The sequence below is a fragment of the Denticeps clupeoides genome, chromosome 15, assembly GCF_900700375.1.
Source record: "Denticeps clupeoides chromosome 15, fDenClu1.1, whole genome shotgun sequence".
Taxonomy (NCBI): Eukaryota; Metazoa; Chordata; class Actinopteri; order Clupeiformes; family Denticipitidae; genus Denticeps; species Denticeps clupeoides.
The window spans coordinates 10,988,401-11,007,714 of record NC_041721.1 but is presented as its reverse complement, the minus strand read 5'-3'; the positions used below and the strand labels follow the sequence as shown (position 1 = coordinate 11,007,714).

Genomic DNA, 19,314 nt, shown 5'->3' with positions numbered 1-19,314 from the left:
GATTACTAAGGACTGAACCAGTAGCTGGGTGGCCTGGGTTGACAGATAAGGGCGGATTCTATTGTAGAGAAGTAATCTACATGAATGGGAAAGGTTGCTGATGTGAGTCGAGAAGGAGAGTTGGTTGTCTATTGTTACGCCAAGGTTGTGGGCTGTTGCAGAAGGAGAGAGCTGCGAGTTGTCTAGGTAAATAGCGAGATCCTGATGTGGTGAAGCACGTTGTAAGTCGCTCTGGATAAGGGCATCTGCCAAATGCTGTAAATGTAAATGGTGAAGAATCTGCTGGAATGAATATTAGTTCAGTTTTGGTGGGATTGAGTTGGAGGTGATGGACTACCATCCAAGAGGAGATGTCGGTTAGACATGCAGAGATTTTGGAAGCAGCATGTAGATCAGAGGGAGGAAAGGAGAAGAGGAGTTGGATAATCCATGTGAGGAAATGACCTCACCAAGTGATCTCGTGTTGAGGGAGAAAAGGAGAGGACCTAGCACCGAGCCTTGAGGGACACCAGTGGAGAGTCTACGTGAGGTAGAGGTGGATCCTTTCCAAGTCATTTGGTAAGATTGCTCATCAAGGTAGGAAGCAAACCACTGCCATGCTGAGCCCTGAATTCCAAGCCTCTTCAGGCTTGACAAGAGAGTCTTGTGGTTAACGGTGTCAAATGCTGTAGAGAGGTCGAGGAGAATAAGCACAGATGACAGTTTTGCCAATCTGGCTGCATATTTATGTTGCCTGAGAGTACAGTTGGAATTTTGGCACTCATTGTTGTCTACAGGTTTTTTGTTAAAATGTTAATAGCTGAAATGACAATAAAGCTCAACGTCAACTTCTCTCGCGTGGGCGGGGCTTCGACTCATTGGCCAGCAGTATTTGAGTATTTTACTCTGATTCCATAGTACCATCACCAGAGTTATTCGAACACGTCTGCTGCGACCCGTGAGCGCCAAGCAGCAGGCGCTGTCTAGGGAAGAAGGCGCTGAAGGATGTCTCTGGGTGGGGGTGAGGGGCGGTGCCCACCCCTGCCGCTGGGGTCTAAAACGAGCCTAGATCAGTAACTTTGTTGTTTGCTGCTTAGATGGGAATTTGTTGTGTTTTTTGCCACTTGCAGGTTCATGATGAGGTTCATGGTAGTAGTCTAGTGGGTAACACACTCGCCTATGAACCAGAAGACCCAGGTTCAAACCCCACTTACTACCATCGTGTCCCTGAGCAAGACACTCCAGGGGGGGACTGTCCCTGTATCTACTGATTGTAAGTCGCTCTGGAAAAGGGCGTCTGATAAATGATGTAAATGTTGTCTCTAATTATACGAAAAAAATACAGCAATATTAGAGATAATCTTTATTCATCTTTGTGTACATCTTCTTTAATAAAGCTATATTTATGCTACAATATCGGGTCATTTATGAAGTATGTACAAGTTGTTCTGAAGGACTACGTAAAATGGGTAGGGTACAGCAAAACCATCACCAGACCATCTCACTGCATTGCTCGTCTTTTACAAACCTGTTTTTTTTTTTTTCAGTATTCATGGCAAAACGGTAGCTCAGTGGTGTGAGACACTTAAAACAATTTGCTCCCCTAAGACACTCAGATCACGTAAATTGAGTGGGATACACACTGCATTAAAAACAGATTAATTCTACAGAACACTTCAATTTATGGCACACACTATAATATACTGACACTGCTGAGATTCTGGTACAGTTAACAGATAATCCGACCCTAGACAGACAGAAACATTGTTCAGCATGTACAGATATACACTGAGTTCAGCACATGGTTCAAATGTTCACATGATTTCTTTGATGTTCTCCATGGCAGTTTTTACTTGGCAAGCCATCCCTTCGTCCCATCTCTTCTTTTAAATGCATGTGCACTTTTTTTTTTTTTTTAAGTTGTGCTCTTCCTTCAAGTCCTGTCGAATATGTATTGAACAGTTTTCTGTAGGTGAAAGTGTGAGCCTTTTTTCCATCTCTAAAGCAGTTTGGCGCAGCAGAATCTCATCTACATCCAAACCTGTACAGATGGTTTAAATTGTGGAGGCATAAAAAAGATGAATACTTGGCATTGACTTCAAAATCCACAGTCCAGAACAAAGAACGATGACACATGACCGATTTAGAGTTCAAAAATAGTTGTGTGTGTACTAGATTCTGAAAGAAAATTATGAAAAAAAACATGCTACTAACTCATAGAAACACAGACATCATAGAAATGAATTGTACCACCCTGGAAACGTATGATGCCAGGGCAAGATTGTGTGAGCCAAGGTGTCTGTACACAGTGTTTGTTATTTTGTGTGTCTTGAGTGGCTTCGTTTCCCATGATCCACCCTTCCTTCATGCTCTGGATCTTTCGACCATTTACAAAACCAGCCAGCCTGAAAAGTCTCTGGATGATGGGTAGAAAAGTGCCAGACGTCACATTGCATGTCGCGGATACAGCCCCCTTCAGGAGGTGGGTCCTGCACACAGAAAAAAAATACTTGAATGTTTTTGAATATTATATTATAATATATATTTTTTTCTCTATCACTGTGGCCCATTGGTTAACAGCACACTCACCTCTCTGATTTTATATCCAAATTTAGGCATTTCCACTCTCTGCAGGGAAAAACAGAAAACATTACAGCTCAAAAAAGTTTCATTTTGGATGTGATAAATATATGATTATAAGAAGACTAATATATATAATATATACTGAGGACAGTCATCACGGGTCCAACAGCATTTTAATTGAACAATGTAAGATTTCATTAAAACACCCCATGCTGCTTGAAAATATTCAGCTCAGTCATTATATAGACATCTTCTGCATCACTTCATGCTCTTTCTTTCATGCTCTTCTTTATCTCAGCTTGATTGTTATCATTGTCATGGACTGGGGAATGGGCTTGGGGACATCCTATTGTGCTTTTATACCTTTATACCTTTTTACTCCCTCCAGTAGAGAGGAATAAGAGAGAAATAATACAAATTGTTTCACACGTTCAGCCCATCTGCAGGTCTGGTACGGATGCACCATGCATACTGAGTAATGGCAAGGGGAGTGGCGCAGTTTCTCTAATAGCCAGAAGAGGGCGCACTGTAAAGGAAAAGAGGTCCAATTCACTCTTAATCTTAGCAAAGACTTGTTACCATCAGTCAGAAATGCACCAAACCTCACAGCTTGAATCCCAAGTCAATCTTCTCCTTTCCAAACTATTCTATCCCTTCATTCCCTCTTGGTTCTTGTCTAATGGACGCCTTTGTCAAGTCATACCCACAGCTAAGATCTCGGCCCGACTGATATTCTGGCTGTGATTAAATTAGACAGGTTGACAGCAAGCTGTGTAAACATCCATTAGTAATTCATGGCTTGTTCCAAGAGCCCGAGGCTTCAATTAACCCACGCCCACAGTAAACTCTCTCTTTTCCAGGACTTCTCAAGTCATTCACCCCTGTGCCATTCCACCTTCCCATTTTTTCCACATGTACAAACAAATGTGATATTTTTTAATGATGATGCTGTTGATCTTACTGTCGGCTAGCAGCTCCTCTGCCATTAGACCATCCTGTCGGTTGCCCAGAACAAAGGCCAGAAAGGAAAGGATGAAAGCATCCATGATCCCCATGATGGCCAGAATGTAGGCCCAGCGTACTGAGCAGGCGCCGATGGTGTACTTATCAGTCTGCTCTCCACACATCCTCTTCACCTCATCCGAGTCCCAGCCATCTGGGTAGATCATACAGCCCAAGACCAGACACGTGCCTAGAAAACGACCAAACACAAAGAAGGAAATACAGTTGTCAGAATATAGAGGGGAAAAAGTGATAGATATTAGCCTAGAGGCTCCACCTCCACAAATAATTGATGTCGGGAGGTGTGATTCCTTCTCTCCAAGATACAGATGACTAGCCTCTAGTCCTTTTTTTTTTACCCGTTTCTTTCTGTAAATTCTGAAGACATACTTGATGTTACATTTGCAAACACTCCACATTATAGTGCCATGAAAATAGGGCCCATACAAAAAGTTGGTTTTTAATTGATTTACTTAGCAAGACAAAAACAGAATGTATGCATGTTTCTGGGAGTTTCTTTTTCATAAAGCTTTTTAAAATCTAATATCAAATTAGCATTATTAAACATGCAATTTGCAAAGAGAGAGGAATTGGCTGCTGAGGGACATTTTTGGCTACATACCAAAATGTAAATGAACGAATTGTGTAATTGTGAATACTCAAACACTTAACATGATAACATATCTGGCCTTCTGCATTGAACCTCTCTGTAAATGTTGTCTTGAATTCTCTTAAAATGTACAATGCCACTGAAGGCTACCATGGTCCCCACTTCCTCTGTCCCTGTAGTGCTGGGACTGCTGAACGATTGATTTTCTGCTCTCGCCTACTCCCAGGGTGACTGGCTCTGCAGTCTCATGGACACATGCAACAGTAACAACAACAACAGCAGCAGCGATGCTGAAGGATGCCAGTAGATGCCATTTACTTGTTCAATATTCAATTCGGAAGAGGAAGAGAGACAGAAGGGGGCGTGGATATAAAAGATAGAGTGTCCCGCAAATGGAAGCTGCCAGTGGGAATTAAGAGCAGGATAATCCTAAGAAATGACAGTGAGCCTTTGCCGGCTCTCACACTCATTCGGCCAGACATTGGTAATCACAGCAGAACGGAGAGACGCAATGAAGAGAAGGAGAGGGAGGGAGAAGAGATATGCAGATTGAAGAAGGAAAGGGAATGACAACGAGTGCAAATTTGACACAGAGAGTCCTTTTTCTCTGTTCAGAATGAGGGCGATAGTACCCATTGTACCACAGCCACAAAAACAAATTCAAAACAATCCCACATCACCATTTTGAGCATAAAGTTTGCATAAGGGTTATGGTCTTTCAGATTACAAACATGCTGACATTATGCACAAAAAAAAAACTACAACGGCACTATGTTCTGTGAAGACAGGGGTTTATAGGGGGTAGCAGCCCAGGATGGCCCACAAAGTCACAGGATTGATTCAAGCATGTAGGATTAATAATTTGGAGGTGCTTGTAACTCACTGCAGGTTGGCTCATCTCAAACCACCTGAGAAAGAAGGTGACAATGTGAACCCTCGATTGCTTCATATATTCATACTCAGAAACAATCTGAATGTTATGGCAGGTACAATAAATGCAATGCAAATTTTGCATTTACAGCATTTATCAAATGCCCTTATGCAGAGCAACATACAATGAGTAGTTACAGGGACAGTCCCCCAGGACAAAGGGACCCAATGGTGTAGGTGACTGTGACCTGTGACTTTGTGGTCGTCTGGATCAAAGGCGAGTGTTTAACCCACTAGGCACTTGAGATTTTCTCCCTACCTCAGCAGCTGCAGAAAAGAAAAGGCGTGCACACTAATGATGCACTGAACATAAATAATAAAACCAAACCTATCATTTCATCTCCCTTCTTTTGAATTGAGTGCAGGAAGCTGGTGGAAGAAACGAGGCAGAACAAAGGGAATAAACAGAGAGAGAGAGAGAGACCAGAGAACAATTAAATTGTCACAATTAATTGTCACAATGTCGGCTTCCCACACAGGTCCAGGTCAGGCAGTAGCTGTTTCACTGCTTGCTCCAGTGATATACAGGGGCAAATTATTAACCAGCGTGTCACTGGCACTTAGGATGACCTCATTCATTTCAGTCAATGTCAAAGGTCAAGGTCACCGTGACCTCATGTACACCCCATTTTCATGCAATAGCGCAAGAACACATTTTTTTTTTCTTTCAGATGTGGTTCACATACACTAAAAGTTGAGCTGATTAGACTTTGGGGGATGAAGGCTGCTCTCTCACTGCCGTGGCTCCGCCCCCCATCCACTCTATGTATGCAGGGCCATGCTGGTGCAGGGGTTGGCTCACCAGCCCAATTCTGCCTCTCCCTCGATAACACTCGATTCGCTTGTTGTTTTGTAGATAAGGATTTTTACACTGAGGGGAGAGGAGGGGAGGGGTGCCAGAAGAAACCGAGAGAGTTGCTCAGATTGAGAAATATGAGAAACAAAGGCGGCGAGCTGTGATGATTCATGTGGATGTGTGTGAGAGAGAACGAGAGAGAGAGAGAGATCCTAAAAACAATAGAAATGTGGGCTCGTGAGTATTATCTTAAAATTCTTAAGATCCTACAGGGTTTGCTTTGAAGATCTAAAGATACAGTATGTTATGTTGTCTCAAGAGAGAGTGAGAGAACGCCACTGTGAGCAGAATTCAAAGAACCAGAGGAGCATCGACTGCATGTTGATCTATATTTCCAGACTGACTTTAAAACAAACTTAAAGTCTTCTGGCATCTGATTCATACGGCAACTGGCTAGTTCCCACTGCAACACAGCACCATTCAGATGATACTGAACCTTCTACAACTTATAGTGAAAGTGAAGTGATTGTCATTGTGAAACACTGCAGCACAGCACACGGTGCACACAATAAAATGTGTCCTCTGCTTTTAACCATCACCCTTGCTGAGCAGTGGGCAGCCATGACAGGCGTGTGGGGAAAGTGCTTTGTTCGGTGGCACCTCAGTGGCACCTTGACAGTTCGAGACTTTGCACAGAAAATCTCTTGGGTGTCAGCTCATCATTTGCGGTTCAAGAAACGAAATCAAAAAGTTACACAAGGCAGAAGAAGAACCGCTACACTATGATGACTTTCACCTTGATATTTTAGCGTGGATGTATACCTAGCCGAATTGCACTGTAGGGGGCGAGAACGAGTCTTCGAACTGTAAAATGACAGCATCAAACGTGACGTGGTAACATGGATGCAGCTATTTAACTGAATAGACAGTTGGTAAACACAAGTACATCTTATTGAACATAATTTATTTTCATCACCAATTATCATAGTAGAACAGCTTTCTCAAGCAGTTTGTGATGCATTTTGGAAACAGGAGATGAGCCCCTGGTCTAATGCGCCACCTGGCTTGAGAAACCCGTTCTCAAAGACTTACTTTTAGTCATTATTTGGGTAGCACACATATTCTGAATTCCTTCGGCAGAATTCAAATGAGCCATTTTAATCTAGAGTAATCTAGATTACTCTAGATTAATCTATATTAATTCCAAGATTACAGTGAGATTAATCTAGATTAAGAAAATGAATCTATGACCACCTCTAAATGTAATACATATTAATTTTTTTTTTTTTTAATGGTTTCAATGTAAACAAAAAGATGTGAGTGTCCACGTTGCAACGATGCAGCATATACAAGGTAATCCATTAGCGCTGTGCATTAAAGACAGAAGTGTACAGATCTGGCTCAGAAAGTAAAAAAAAAATCCTACACTGGGATTTTGTTCCAGCAATAGAGCTTCGTTTTTGAAGCTCTTTGCTTAACAATTGTGTTAAAAAGGATGGATCAAAAAAACAGAGTGTGGTTTATGTTCACACCCTCACTACTGTTACTACTGTTATATGTATATGAGTAAAGTAATAATTACATTAGCATGGGAAACCTCCAGTTTCCTACGCTCTGAACAGTTGGGTGAACTTGTGGTCAGCCTCCGTGGAAGCGCGTGCCATAAAACTGATTAAGAAGCAGATTTACAGGCCAATCTCTCTCTGCAGAGACATGCGTTCGGAGCACAGCGAGGGGACTAAGGTCATTACTGCCACTTCATCATTTCATAGCAGGCGAAAGGAACTACTTTGCCAGCTTCAGCACTGGGCTGGGTGCGGACGTGAACGCGGAAGCCGCATGGCCATCCGCTCTTGTACTTGTACCCATTACTGACTTCCAAAACAGGGGCGTGACGAGATTTTGAATTTCACTGCTAATACAATGTATTTTGCATAGTTCGTTTGCAGCACAAGCTTCAAAAGAAGCTGCAAGCAGCTCGGTTGCCAGACGCCATTTCACCCAGGACACGAGGCGTGATGCTGTCAGCTTCCCGAGAGGAAGATTCTGTCAAGCGCGGAGACGGCTGATTAAAAGTGTTTGTCTGTCGTGGCCACGGCGGCGAGGAGAAATCCACTGCTTGTTAACACTCCGGCACGTCAGTTGTGAGCGATTTTCTGGATAGATTCCTCCTCCTTACAGGAAACAGGGGGGGGGGGAGAGCTGAGAACCTGCTGCAGTTGTCATGGCGAGAATTTGAACGGTTAGCTGTTTACTCAGCGGTCGGCGGAAATCAGATGTGTGCACGCGAAGGCAGGCGCGGATGTCATGGCGGCCATCCCGCTGCTCCTGGTCAGAGGAGCGCTGGTCCCGTCTGAGCCACAGAAATCAGCAGAGGTTCCAAATCCACCCCAAGCTGATTCATTTTCCAGGACTGGTAATTGCTGATCTGTCCGACAGGAGGACACATGGGCACAGCGACGGGGGAAAGGGGGGACGCGAAGAAATAAAGAGCGCCTGCAGCCGTAACAAGCGCAGATACACTTGAGATGTTTAGATGCTTGCATCCGTTTTTCTCCTAGCCCGAAAATATCTCGAACCCCCCAAGAAACACTGAGCTCCCACCGCTCAGCCAGGATGCAGAAGGACCAAGGAGATGATTTGCTATTATGTTAATGACAAAATGGCGAGTGTACTTTCTTCACAATGCGTGTCTGCTCTTATTCCTCATTCTGCCTCAACTCGACAACAACCCGACCCCCAACCATTCTACAAATCCAACCTTGTTGAGGCATTTTATTTGCACGTTTCTCTAGCCTAGATCAGATAGTTACAGAATTTCCATGATGTTTGGTGACCTGCGGTGTACCAAAGTTCCCAAGTGCAGTTGTAGGGTATGGACTAATGAACAAATGGCAAAATGTGAAAATATTGACAGAGCTACAGCGTTACCCGTCGGAATGGAATAGGGACATGTGCACACAGTTAAATAAATGCACATTTGAAATCAGGCCAAAGATAATTCTGTCAGGCATCTAAAAATGGCTGACTGAGCATTTTTAGGAACAAAGGAAATGCAGGATTTTATCTGGTCGTGGCCAAATGGCAAAAAAATGTTGAATTCTTATATAAAGTAAAGTGAAGTGATTGTCACATGTGATACACAGCACAGCACACATTGCACACAGTGAAATTTGTCCTCTGCGTTTAACCCATCACCCTTAGTGAGCAGTGAGCAGCCACAACAGGCGCCCGGGGAGCAGTGTGTGGGGACGGTGCTTTGCTCAGTGGCACCTCAGTGGTACCTTGGCAGATTGGGATTCGAACCGGCAACCTTCTGATTACGGGGCCACCGCTGCCCCCGCACTTCATTCTTAGATGAAGTGTGGACCATTTGTTGAGTTGATCCAGAATGACCCTTTTGCGTTGATGGGAATACAGAGGGAAATGTGAGAATCTTAGGGAAAAAAACATGGGTGGAGAGTGACTGATTACTCACAATCACTATTCTTCATTCTGTTACTCAGGGTTACTGGGTGCAGGGTGGGAACATACCCAGGGTGCCAGCCCACCACAGGGCGCAAAACATACACACACACCATTCACTCACACACTCACACGTCTGGTCAAGTTAGAGTCTCCAATACTCCTAGTGCACTTGCCTTTGGACGATGGGTATAAACCGGAGAACCTGCAGGAAACCCGCGTCAACACAGGTTAGACCATGCAAACTCTGTACAAATAAGGTCCAGGCCTAGTGGTTAAGGAAGTGGCCCCATAATCAGAAGGTTGCCGGTTTGAATCCAGAATCGCCAAGGTGCCACTGAGGTGCCAATGAGCAAAGCATCGGCCCCACACACTGCTCCCCGGGCGCCTGTCATGGCTGCCCACTGCTCACCAAGGGTGATGGTTAAAAGCAGAGGACACATTTTGTTGTGTCACCATGTTCTGTGCTGCAGTGTTTCACAATCACTTCACTTTCGTAACTGTCTGGCGACTCCACCTCTTAGCAGGTTATCAGTAAAATGGCAGCAGTCATCTGAGCAAGATGAAGACACAGTCCCGAGGAGACAGATTTTCACAGATGTCATCAACCGGTACAGATTAAGAAACCGTGCATTACATTAGAGATGATATCAAACCCCTGATTCAGCGTTCACACTCCCAGCAGCTGTCAAACGTCTTGCCATATTACAGTTCTGGTTATCTGGATCATTACAAACAGTAATAGCCTCATCAGTGGGAACGCTGCAGTCTGCATTTATCAGTGTTCAAGCCCTGCGCCCCACAAATTATGATTAGAGGGTGGTGACATGCCAATCATATGATCAACTGCCTCGGAATCGGCAGTAAAGCACAAAACAAGGCAAACACAGTGGGCCTCAGCTATCAATGCGCAGACGTCCACGGCTGCTCTCAGATTGTATATGCACTTCCTTTCACTGCAGCACAGGAAATCAAGCTGTGACAAATTACATCAGGATAAATTACATCATAGTTAGTCTGAACTCAGGTTAAGCAGCCAGGATTTTTGTTATGGGTTACACATGCATGTTGATTCATCTAATAGTGAAATTATAGGCTGCGTAGTTAGTTGCGTTAGTTATGTCATTACAGACATCCCTATGGCTACTACAAATTTTTGTGTGTAATTGCGTACATCAGTCAAAGAAAATGTATATATATCCAGGATAAATGAAATCGTAGTTTAATCAACGTAACATTGTAGGTTAAGCCATGGCAGCTCTGGAGCTGTTATCAGACGGGAGAGGATATACAACATCGTGCACATGGGCCACGGTGCTGCGCTGCATCAGAGTACGCCAAAAAGTGCGTGACATCATTTTGGCCTCTGCAGTTCTGGACAAAGTAGCATCGGACAACCAGGTTCCATCTGATTCTCCGCAACACGATGAGCCGGTGCCGAGAGATCAATGTTAGATGAAGGACATCAGTCAGCAGTTCTAAAATAAAATTTTAATTGATTAAGTTTACATTTGTCTCTGTTCAATGAAGAAACACATTAAAACATATTTTAGACTTTTAAGTATAAAAATCATGTCTGGCCATGAAGCTAAACACATCACTGGGATTTCAGTTACATTTACAGCCACAGTGATCTGATCCATAACAGGATCCTTTTCTTCTGCTTTTTAAGATGACAAATAACAAATTTATGCTCCTCTCCAACTGAATAAACCAGTGCTTTCAGTGTAATAGTAATAGTGAGTAGAAAAGTCTTCTCTACCTCGGTTGTAATGACGTCGATTTCCACTTTGGAGTCTTTTTGCCACGTTCTGTTCCTTATAAATTCCATATAAATTCCGCTTGTTTCAGGGTGTTTCAGCTGCCGGATTTATCAGCACGCACGCAACTCGCCGTGATTTTTACACTCAAAATATACACTCGCGTTGGGTACCGCCCAGTGTGCGTTTTTTTGTCGACTAGCGCTCTGAGTCTAGTAAGGTTCTAGAGCACAGAACAGGAGGAGGTGAGACGGAACAGGCGCTCCAATTAATTACTGACCGGTGCCAGGTGACCTGCAGAGTGGGCGGCATTTGCCAAGAAGGACGGGAGCCCATTCAGATAAAGGAGCATGTGTTTGGCCCCATGTACCCTCGGTGAAATAGCGAGGAGTAAAGCCTCTCAAGCTCTTTGGATGCAGAACATGTTTCATTTATGTCATTTTATATTTTAATTATTATTATTATTTTTTAGCAATTTACAATGCTATTTCCACCACAGAGGTTAAATAAGCCTTGGAGGAAAAAAGGATAACGCAAAAGCTCTACTCTTGCTGAAAACAATTCCGCCCGTATTTAATCGTAGTCCTTTATCGGCAACAATCCAACCTTAGCACCGTTCACGTCGAAAGATTAGGCGCTGCACTGTTGTGAAGGCAGCAACCCGATGTGGTTTTGCATGTCACGTAATGGACGTCTCACCTGTAGGCCACTGATCAGGACTGGTGGCGGTGCACACGTTATCCGCAGGAATCTGGTTTTGTCCTGAAATCAGTTTGAATCATAACTACAGGCTTCTTAAATATGAGAGTAATTTTTGTCACATGAAAATATATCCCTTTCTTGGGTTTAGCACAATGTACTTAGAACTGGTTGAGCTGTGGATGTCTATAAGCATGCAGCAAATCTAGAATATTCTTTACCACGTATATTTTACTGTCAGCAATGGTACAAACACAGTGAGGTCTGGTGCCATGCTGAAGTCAGATGACTGCTTCTTTACACCTTATGTTTCACACATTTGAACAAAGCATCCAAAAAGCAACCAACTTGTCTACTGCCAACCTTTTCAGGTTCTCCATTAAATTACTTTTTGCGCAATGGGATGTTTGTACAGGGTAGGCCATTTATATGGATACATAAAATGGGAATGGTTGGTGATATTAACTTCCTGTTTGTGGAACATTAGTATATGTGAGGGGGCAAACTTTTCAAGATGGGTGGTGACCATAGTGGCCATTTTGAAGTCGGTCATCTTGGATCCAACTTTATTTTTTTCAATAGAAAGAGGGTCATGTGACATCAAATTTATTGGTAATTTCACACGAAAACCAATGGTTTTAACGTAACTTTATTATTTCATGAGTTATTTACAAGTTTCTGACCAGTTATAAAATGTGTTCAATGTCACCAACCATTGCCATTTTATTAAGGTGTATCCATATAAATGGCCCACCCTGTACTTTGAATAACCACTACCTGAACAAACACGCCATGATGTAAATTTTTTTAGGCTAGTCGATCAAGGAAGGTTTATGTTAAGAATGCCTGAGTCAAGACAAAACCGAGATCCAACCAGAGACGGTAGCGTTGGACTCAATCTGTTTCACTGGAGACATTTCAAAGGCGATTATGATTTGCATATGTTTGGCTTCAAGCACTAATTGCACCATGAAATTTGAGCCCTTGTCCCATGGTAACAATCAAACAATGAACCTCTCTTGACATTTTTTTTGTTGCCACAGAAACTGAGAAATCAAACAATCAATCAAGCACCATCCCAGTTTTGACAACACACACACATTCACACACACATACAAATGTCATTAGTCCTGTTAATAACATCACCCCTTATTCTCTATATTAACCGCCCAATGCCCACCTCTCCTGTCAGCTGGGTCCTCTCAGTCCCTTCAATGACAAAGACAATCCACCTTCGTCCATACACATTCACAGCCCGTCCTCGCCACGAGAACAGTGGGTGTCATGTCGTCATTCTGACCCAGGTCAAAGGGACATTTACACAAGCAATTCCTCACCCCTGCACCCAGGCCTGCAACAGCCCCCCGGGGTAATTTATTCAGCAGGCTGTGTGATATGACTGCTAACAGCCTCTCGGACTAGCGGACCATGCATTATTATGGATCTATGCAGCAGCGAGGTTGACGTCTGTGTACGTGGACTCGGGCATTTAGTGATGTCGGCGCGTGTTGACTGCTGCCATGCACTGCGCGCTGCTCTAGCGTTGACCGCTGCAAGCAATAGTATTATTTACAGCGTAGGAGGGTCGACCAATCCAGGGCAATTAGGGTTGACTAATCTAGGGCAATTCATCTACCCAGGGTCTGTACCCAGACATCTCTCCTGTCCTCGTGTTATACCTATAAACATACTGACCACAAATACTGCTTCTAGATATACACACACACTGCGGACTCACTGCTTTCTTTAATGGGTCACAGTGCCCTTGTCGAGCCGGCCCCTCCCCGTCCCTCCCCTCGATCCCCTCCAGGATAGTGGAATAAATCAGCGGCTTTCTCAGGCCACTCGACGATGGAGATAAGCGGGGATGGGAAATCCATACTCTCTATCTGCGCTGGACCCTTCCTCATGTCCTGCGATGGGGATGGGAGGCGGGCGACAAGAAGGTGGCTGCCATTTTCGAGCCAAAAACGTTTGTTTTTTTTGGAGTGCATTAGTCAGGCCTGGCTCATTCCCTCTGCTTTGGCTTCATTACTCATTGCTCAAATTCTCACGGGAGACCCTGACAAACTGGAAACTAGGATTAAAGCAGCACCATATTTGTCTTTTGATGCATGAATCCCAATTCTCCAGTCATGAACACCATTCTGAGATCCAAATCACTGTGTTCTGTTTATGAAAGTGAGAGTGCGTTCGGACAGGTAAGCGTGGTGGTTACCGGTGGCGCTGATCTTTCTCACTTCTGAAGGATTTACAGTGTCACTGATTATCTGAAGGACACCTCTCTCCTTCAGGCTGTAATTAAAGAGCAGAGTGGCTTCATGTGCAATTTCTTCATTTAAAAGACCACGAGCAGCGCTGGATAGAGGCAGATGAACTGGAATAGTGGCTCATGCTCCTACTCCACGATGCCAAGGCTCAGCTCTCAACTATTCCACGTGAACGTGTAACATCAAGCGTAGTTGGGTGGAACAATCTATAGTAATTTTTTTTGTTTCAGAATGCTACTTCTAACTAGTACTTCTAGACTAGTACCTTTCTATATATAAAGGGAACCACAACAGAACAAAAAAGGACACTCTAAAAGTGGAAGGTCTGACACAGAATTTGTTATTGCTTGTGGCAAACAGCACAGAAAGCAGGCACCGTTGTGACATCCCAGTCCTGGCGGTCCCCAGCCACCAGGTGGCACACCCATTACGGACTGGACAGCTGTTGATGTGATGGTAAGTATTACATTTGCCCCATTTATTCCACCCATTGATTTCTGATCACCTGGTCCTTCTTTTCCTTTATGAATATGTAAGAGAACCTGTCTGGAATTCTGCATTATTTGAAGCCACGCTCCTGTCTTTGTTTGTGTTCATTTATTAAATGAACTTCCATTCAGTTGCACCAACGCTCTTCCTTGAGCATGCAGCATGACAGCCAGCTGTGCACTGGTGCAATTGGGATGATCAGAGGTATCAGCAGGCAGTTGAACCTCTTAAAAATGTCTGGATTGTTATATGCACTTATATTTGCCTCGCAGTCTCAAGCTTCTGGATTTTGAGTTTCACATTAAATGTCTAGGATGGTGGGAGGCAAAGTCCTCTGAGATCTGAACTAGTCTCCTTAGTTATTTTTAAACCTGTGGCCTGGCCCTTCACTGGGAACTCCAGCCTTTTAAGACCAATTCTTAAATGAGCTACAAAGTGTGGAAAAGCAGAAGGCCCTGGCCATTAACTCCATATAAAACAATAAACACTTGATACACCAGTACATCAGATTTTAATGAATAAAATATAATTAAAGTTGTCTGCAGTAATGCACAGAAATGTTTTATGTCCAAATTCTTGTATGGAAACTCGCTATACAATTAATACACTTCAGAACTGGAGAACTGCAATTACAGAGCAGCAAGTGAGAGCGCCACAAAAACCCAACATATTTCATCGTTATTCTTCTTTTCTTCAAGAGGAATTGTATAAACGTTAGTACAGTGCAGGCCAAAAGTTTGGACACACCTTCTTATTCAATGTGTTTTCTTTATTTTCGTGACCATTTACATTGGTAGATTCTCACTGAAGGCATCAAAACTATGAATGAACACATGTGGAGTTATGTACTTAACAAAAAGTGGAGACCTGGACTCCACAGTCACCGGACCTGAACCCAGTTGAGATGGTTTGGGGTGAGCTGGACCGCAGAGTGAAGGCAAAGGGGCCAACAAGTGCTAAACACCTCTGGGAACTCCTTCAAGACTGTTGGAAAACCATTTCAGGTGACGACCTCTTGAAGTGTGTAAAGCAGTAATCAGAGCAAAGAAACTAGAATATAAAACATGTTTTCAGTTATTTCACCTTTTTTGTTAAGTACATAACTCCACATGTGTTCATTCATAGTTTTGATGCCTTCAGTGAGAATCTACCAATGTAAATGGTCATGAAAATAAAGAAAACACATTGAATGAGATGGTGTGTCCAAACTTTTGGCCTGTACTGTATATCTTAAAACTTGCTACAGCTTCAGCCTCCTGTCACTAGAAACCTGGAGTCTTCATAGTGTACAGGTAAGAAAAGCAAGCAGCAACATTCTGCTGGCAAACAAAGAACATAGTTCTTAGACTTATAGATGCAACATGCTCGTTTTTTTTCTATATTAGTTTAGTAAATATTAGGAATACACTTGTTAGTTGTGAATGCTAGTTTACTAGCATCATACAAAGCAATAATTAGGTTGTCAGGGAGAATTCATGTTTTAGTTTTATTTCTGTGGCACGACAACGCATTTCCTAGGAGAGACATTAAATCTCGAAACATGAGAGAATCCTGGGAAAATCATGGAGAATTCTTCATAATCCGGGATGGCTGTCCTGCACGGCAACAGCAGCGAGACGGTACATTCCATCGCTAACAATGCTGCTACCAGTGGTTTTCTGACTAGAAAGCGGTCTAACGTGCAACTTACGCGCCATCGTTCCTTAAGCACGATCTCTAACACAGGCACATTAGCACGTGAGCGGCGTGATTATATTTTTTAACCATGAGACGCTAACAGGCTGCAGTACTTGTGAATTGCCACAGAAAAGCACCCCTCGGATTTGTCAGATGCTATTATGAGGAGTGACTCAGCGGCCACGTCACTCAGCACCTCGATGTGAGAAAAGAGGAGACGGAGCGAGGCATGCTGGGACTATCACTGACGGCTGCATTAGACCCCGTCACGTGAGGCCTGTGAGCTTGTCACTTTACGGTCTACAAGCAGGGCGGTTAGTTCATCTCTTACCTTACAGCATTCTGTATGAGGGCTGTGCTGCAGATGGATTTTCATTATCGAACACCATGTAGAATATCTAGTATATAATTTCTTATTCTGTGAGACACATCCATAGCAACCAATGCTTACATTTACACTTACATTACATTTACCTTTTTTAATTTAAAGTTTAATTTTAAAGTGCTCTGATACAGTGCAAATTCTCTTCACAATTACCCTGTAGTTAGTGGTCATGCTCAGCGTAAGACATGAACCAATGACAAGATCATCAAGCTGATTTTGTTAACCCCCGGGCTACAACATCTATGAATATTAATATAACATAGTCCAAATTATAGGAACTACAAATGTAATACTGCAAATGCTTATTAATATGCGTGTCCATGTCTGCATTCATATTCCTATGTCGTGTTTTTTCCAGATGGTCCATGGCAATCTGCATTCCAAGACATGCTGTCTGCATGCTGCCAGTCTACACATTTATCCATCACATTTCTATTCCTATTTTTGAACAATAAGATCCTCTTAGACTGACCTTAAGCTTTGGCTCACATCATTTGTGCGGGATTTTGCTGCTACAGAATGGACAAACCATCCATTCTGTACAACAGAATCAAGTAAAAGCCACCGTATGTTTGGTGATCTTCCCCATAAAAAAACAATATGGAAGAAATAGCTTTGTAATGAGCAAAAATAATAATTATGTGCATACAACTATTATAAATTGCATAATTATAAAATGGCTACAAGCTATTACATTTAGCATAAGGTTGATTAATATGTGGCAACTGATAAAGACAAGAAATATACTTCACTCAATAAAAATTTTAATACATTTTGCAAAAAAAAAAAAAAAAACTTTAAGGTTATTTCAATCACATACTAAGGAATGTAGAATATACTTTGCACTTATGGACAGAAAAGACCTTGCCAGGTTCGACAGTGTGGAAAAAGGCCCCGTCACCATCTAAGAGGGTCTTCCATTTTGGATTTTGTTGGGGGAACTTCTTAACTTCATTTCTCACCATTCCGATGATGCAAATATGTTTTTTCTTTGCCTTATCTATGGTGAAATGGTCTCAGACTTTAGAGCATTGATGCCTGATTAGTGGAACCAGTGACACACCTTTCCACAGAAAAGAAAATGGTGCCGGTGCCCTAAAACTGCCCTAAACCTTGCTTGTCTAGTAGCGATAAACGTGGACATGGGCGGAGTGACATGGGCGGGGTAGCTTAACAAGAGAAAATGGTGGAGAGCCGAAGTCTAGTAATGTGGAGCGCTGAAGAAATTCTAGCTATATGGATGTCCACAGAAATTCAACAAAAGTTTTGAATGTTTGCTTCTGTTTAGTGGGCGTGACCTGTGATGTGTTATAATTCAGCTCCCGCTGAGCTCCTTGCGGACAGAACCAGCTCTTGTTATCATTAGTCGCAGCCATACTGCCAGCCCTGCAACCCACCGCAGTGTAACGCTATAATTTCATCCCAATTTGAAGAGCAACAAGACGGAAAAGAGCCACCAGAGCTGCCCGACTGCCCTACGCATGCCGGTGCGCATCTGTATGGCGTGCAGCGTTTACAGAAGTGAGTTGGTAAAGGTCATCTGGCGATGTCGCGCGTCAGGCAACAAGCCACACACAGACAAGGCCTGTCATCTGGCAAAGCACCAGAGCAATTAGAGACCTGGATTATACCCTGCAGACTCGTGAAAGGGGAGACATCAGGCACCATCCAGGGGCCCTCTCTTCGCTTTCATTTAAATAAAGCTCTTTCTGGGTTTAGTGCACCCATTAATGTCATTCTAACAGCATGGGACACATGAGGCATAAATAACCAGATTTATTTCACGATGTTATCGCCTTTGAGACTTCCCAGGTGCGTGAGGGGTGAGAGTAGCAAGCCTCGTTTCGCAGAGACACTATTTATCCAAGGAATTATTTGCCTCCTTCACCGTTGCCCCTTCGGCGCCCCCCTTTTCCTGCATAATTCATTCACACCTGGTTTCTCTGTTCACTTCAACCGCACGCTTATCGGCCCCGCCGCCCGTCTGGCCTTAAACAAACTTCAATCCGGACTGCCACTTCTTCTGCGGAAAGAAAAAGGCCATGTCACTTCCGAGTGGAATGCTTTTCTGCCACCGGTGAATCTACCTCGAACTAAATCTCTCTATTTGAACTGCATTTAGAGGATCGGAGTCTAGTGGTTAGAATATCTGACACTTGCTCACAGGGCTGTTGGCTCCGCCCACTCCACCAAATTTGCACAAGGTCTCACCCCACATGCCTCTAAAAAGTTATTTCAATGTTATTTTTGTGCAGGAGAATGAACTGTAACCTCATATATAAATTCGCTATTAGCAAAATGCTAGCAAACAACTATATTTTAGGAAACCAAAAAAATCGGACGCTTTCCCCTCCTCTACAGAAACCTCCATAAAAGCATCTTTCGTTGATGCCTGTATGCTTCAGGACGTGTGATCCAACGATCTCATGACTTATTCACGCGCTGACAGCTCCATAAAGTACCATGCTAATCAGCAGGGATTAGGTCTGTCGTCCTGAAGAGAACGTTTCTCTCATCTGCATGATTTTATCCCGACATCTTTCATCTGCTCATTATGTGGAGCAAAAAAAAATGCACAGTGGCTGACATCTTATCATTTTTTTTTCTGGAATGCCACTATTTTAATTAGCTGATAGACACGTTCATAACGCTGACACTGAAAACATGCA

The 19,314-nt window shown here is 43.2% G+C and overlaps 1 protein-coding gene across 1 annotated transcript in view; it reads right to left on the bottom strand.

The window, feature by feature from the left end:
- Positions 1 to 1,329: 1,329 nt before the first annotated feature.
- Positions 1,330 to 19,314, bottom strand: part of lhfpl3 (LHFPL tetraspan subfamily member 3) — a 25,625-nt gene continuing 7,640 nt past the window's right edge. Inside the window, exons 2-4 of the mRNA XM_028955086.1 lie at positions 3,524 to 3,754; positions 2,569 to 2,607; positions 1,330 to 2,468 (exon numbers count right to left, since the gene is read on the bottom strand). Coding sequence (XP_028810919.1) covers positions 2,591 to 2,607; positions 3,524 to 3,754 — 248 coding nt within the window. The 3' untranslated portion in view covers positions 1,330 to 2,468; positions 2,569 to 2,590. The remainder of the gene's footprint in view (positions 2,469 to 2,568; positions 2,608 to 3,523; positions 3,755 to 19,314) is intronic.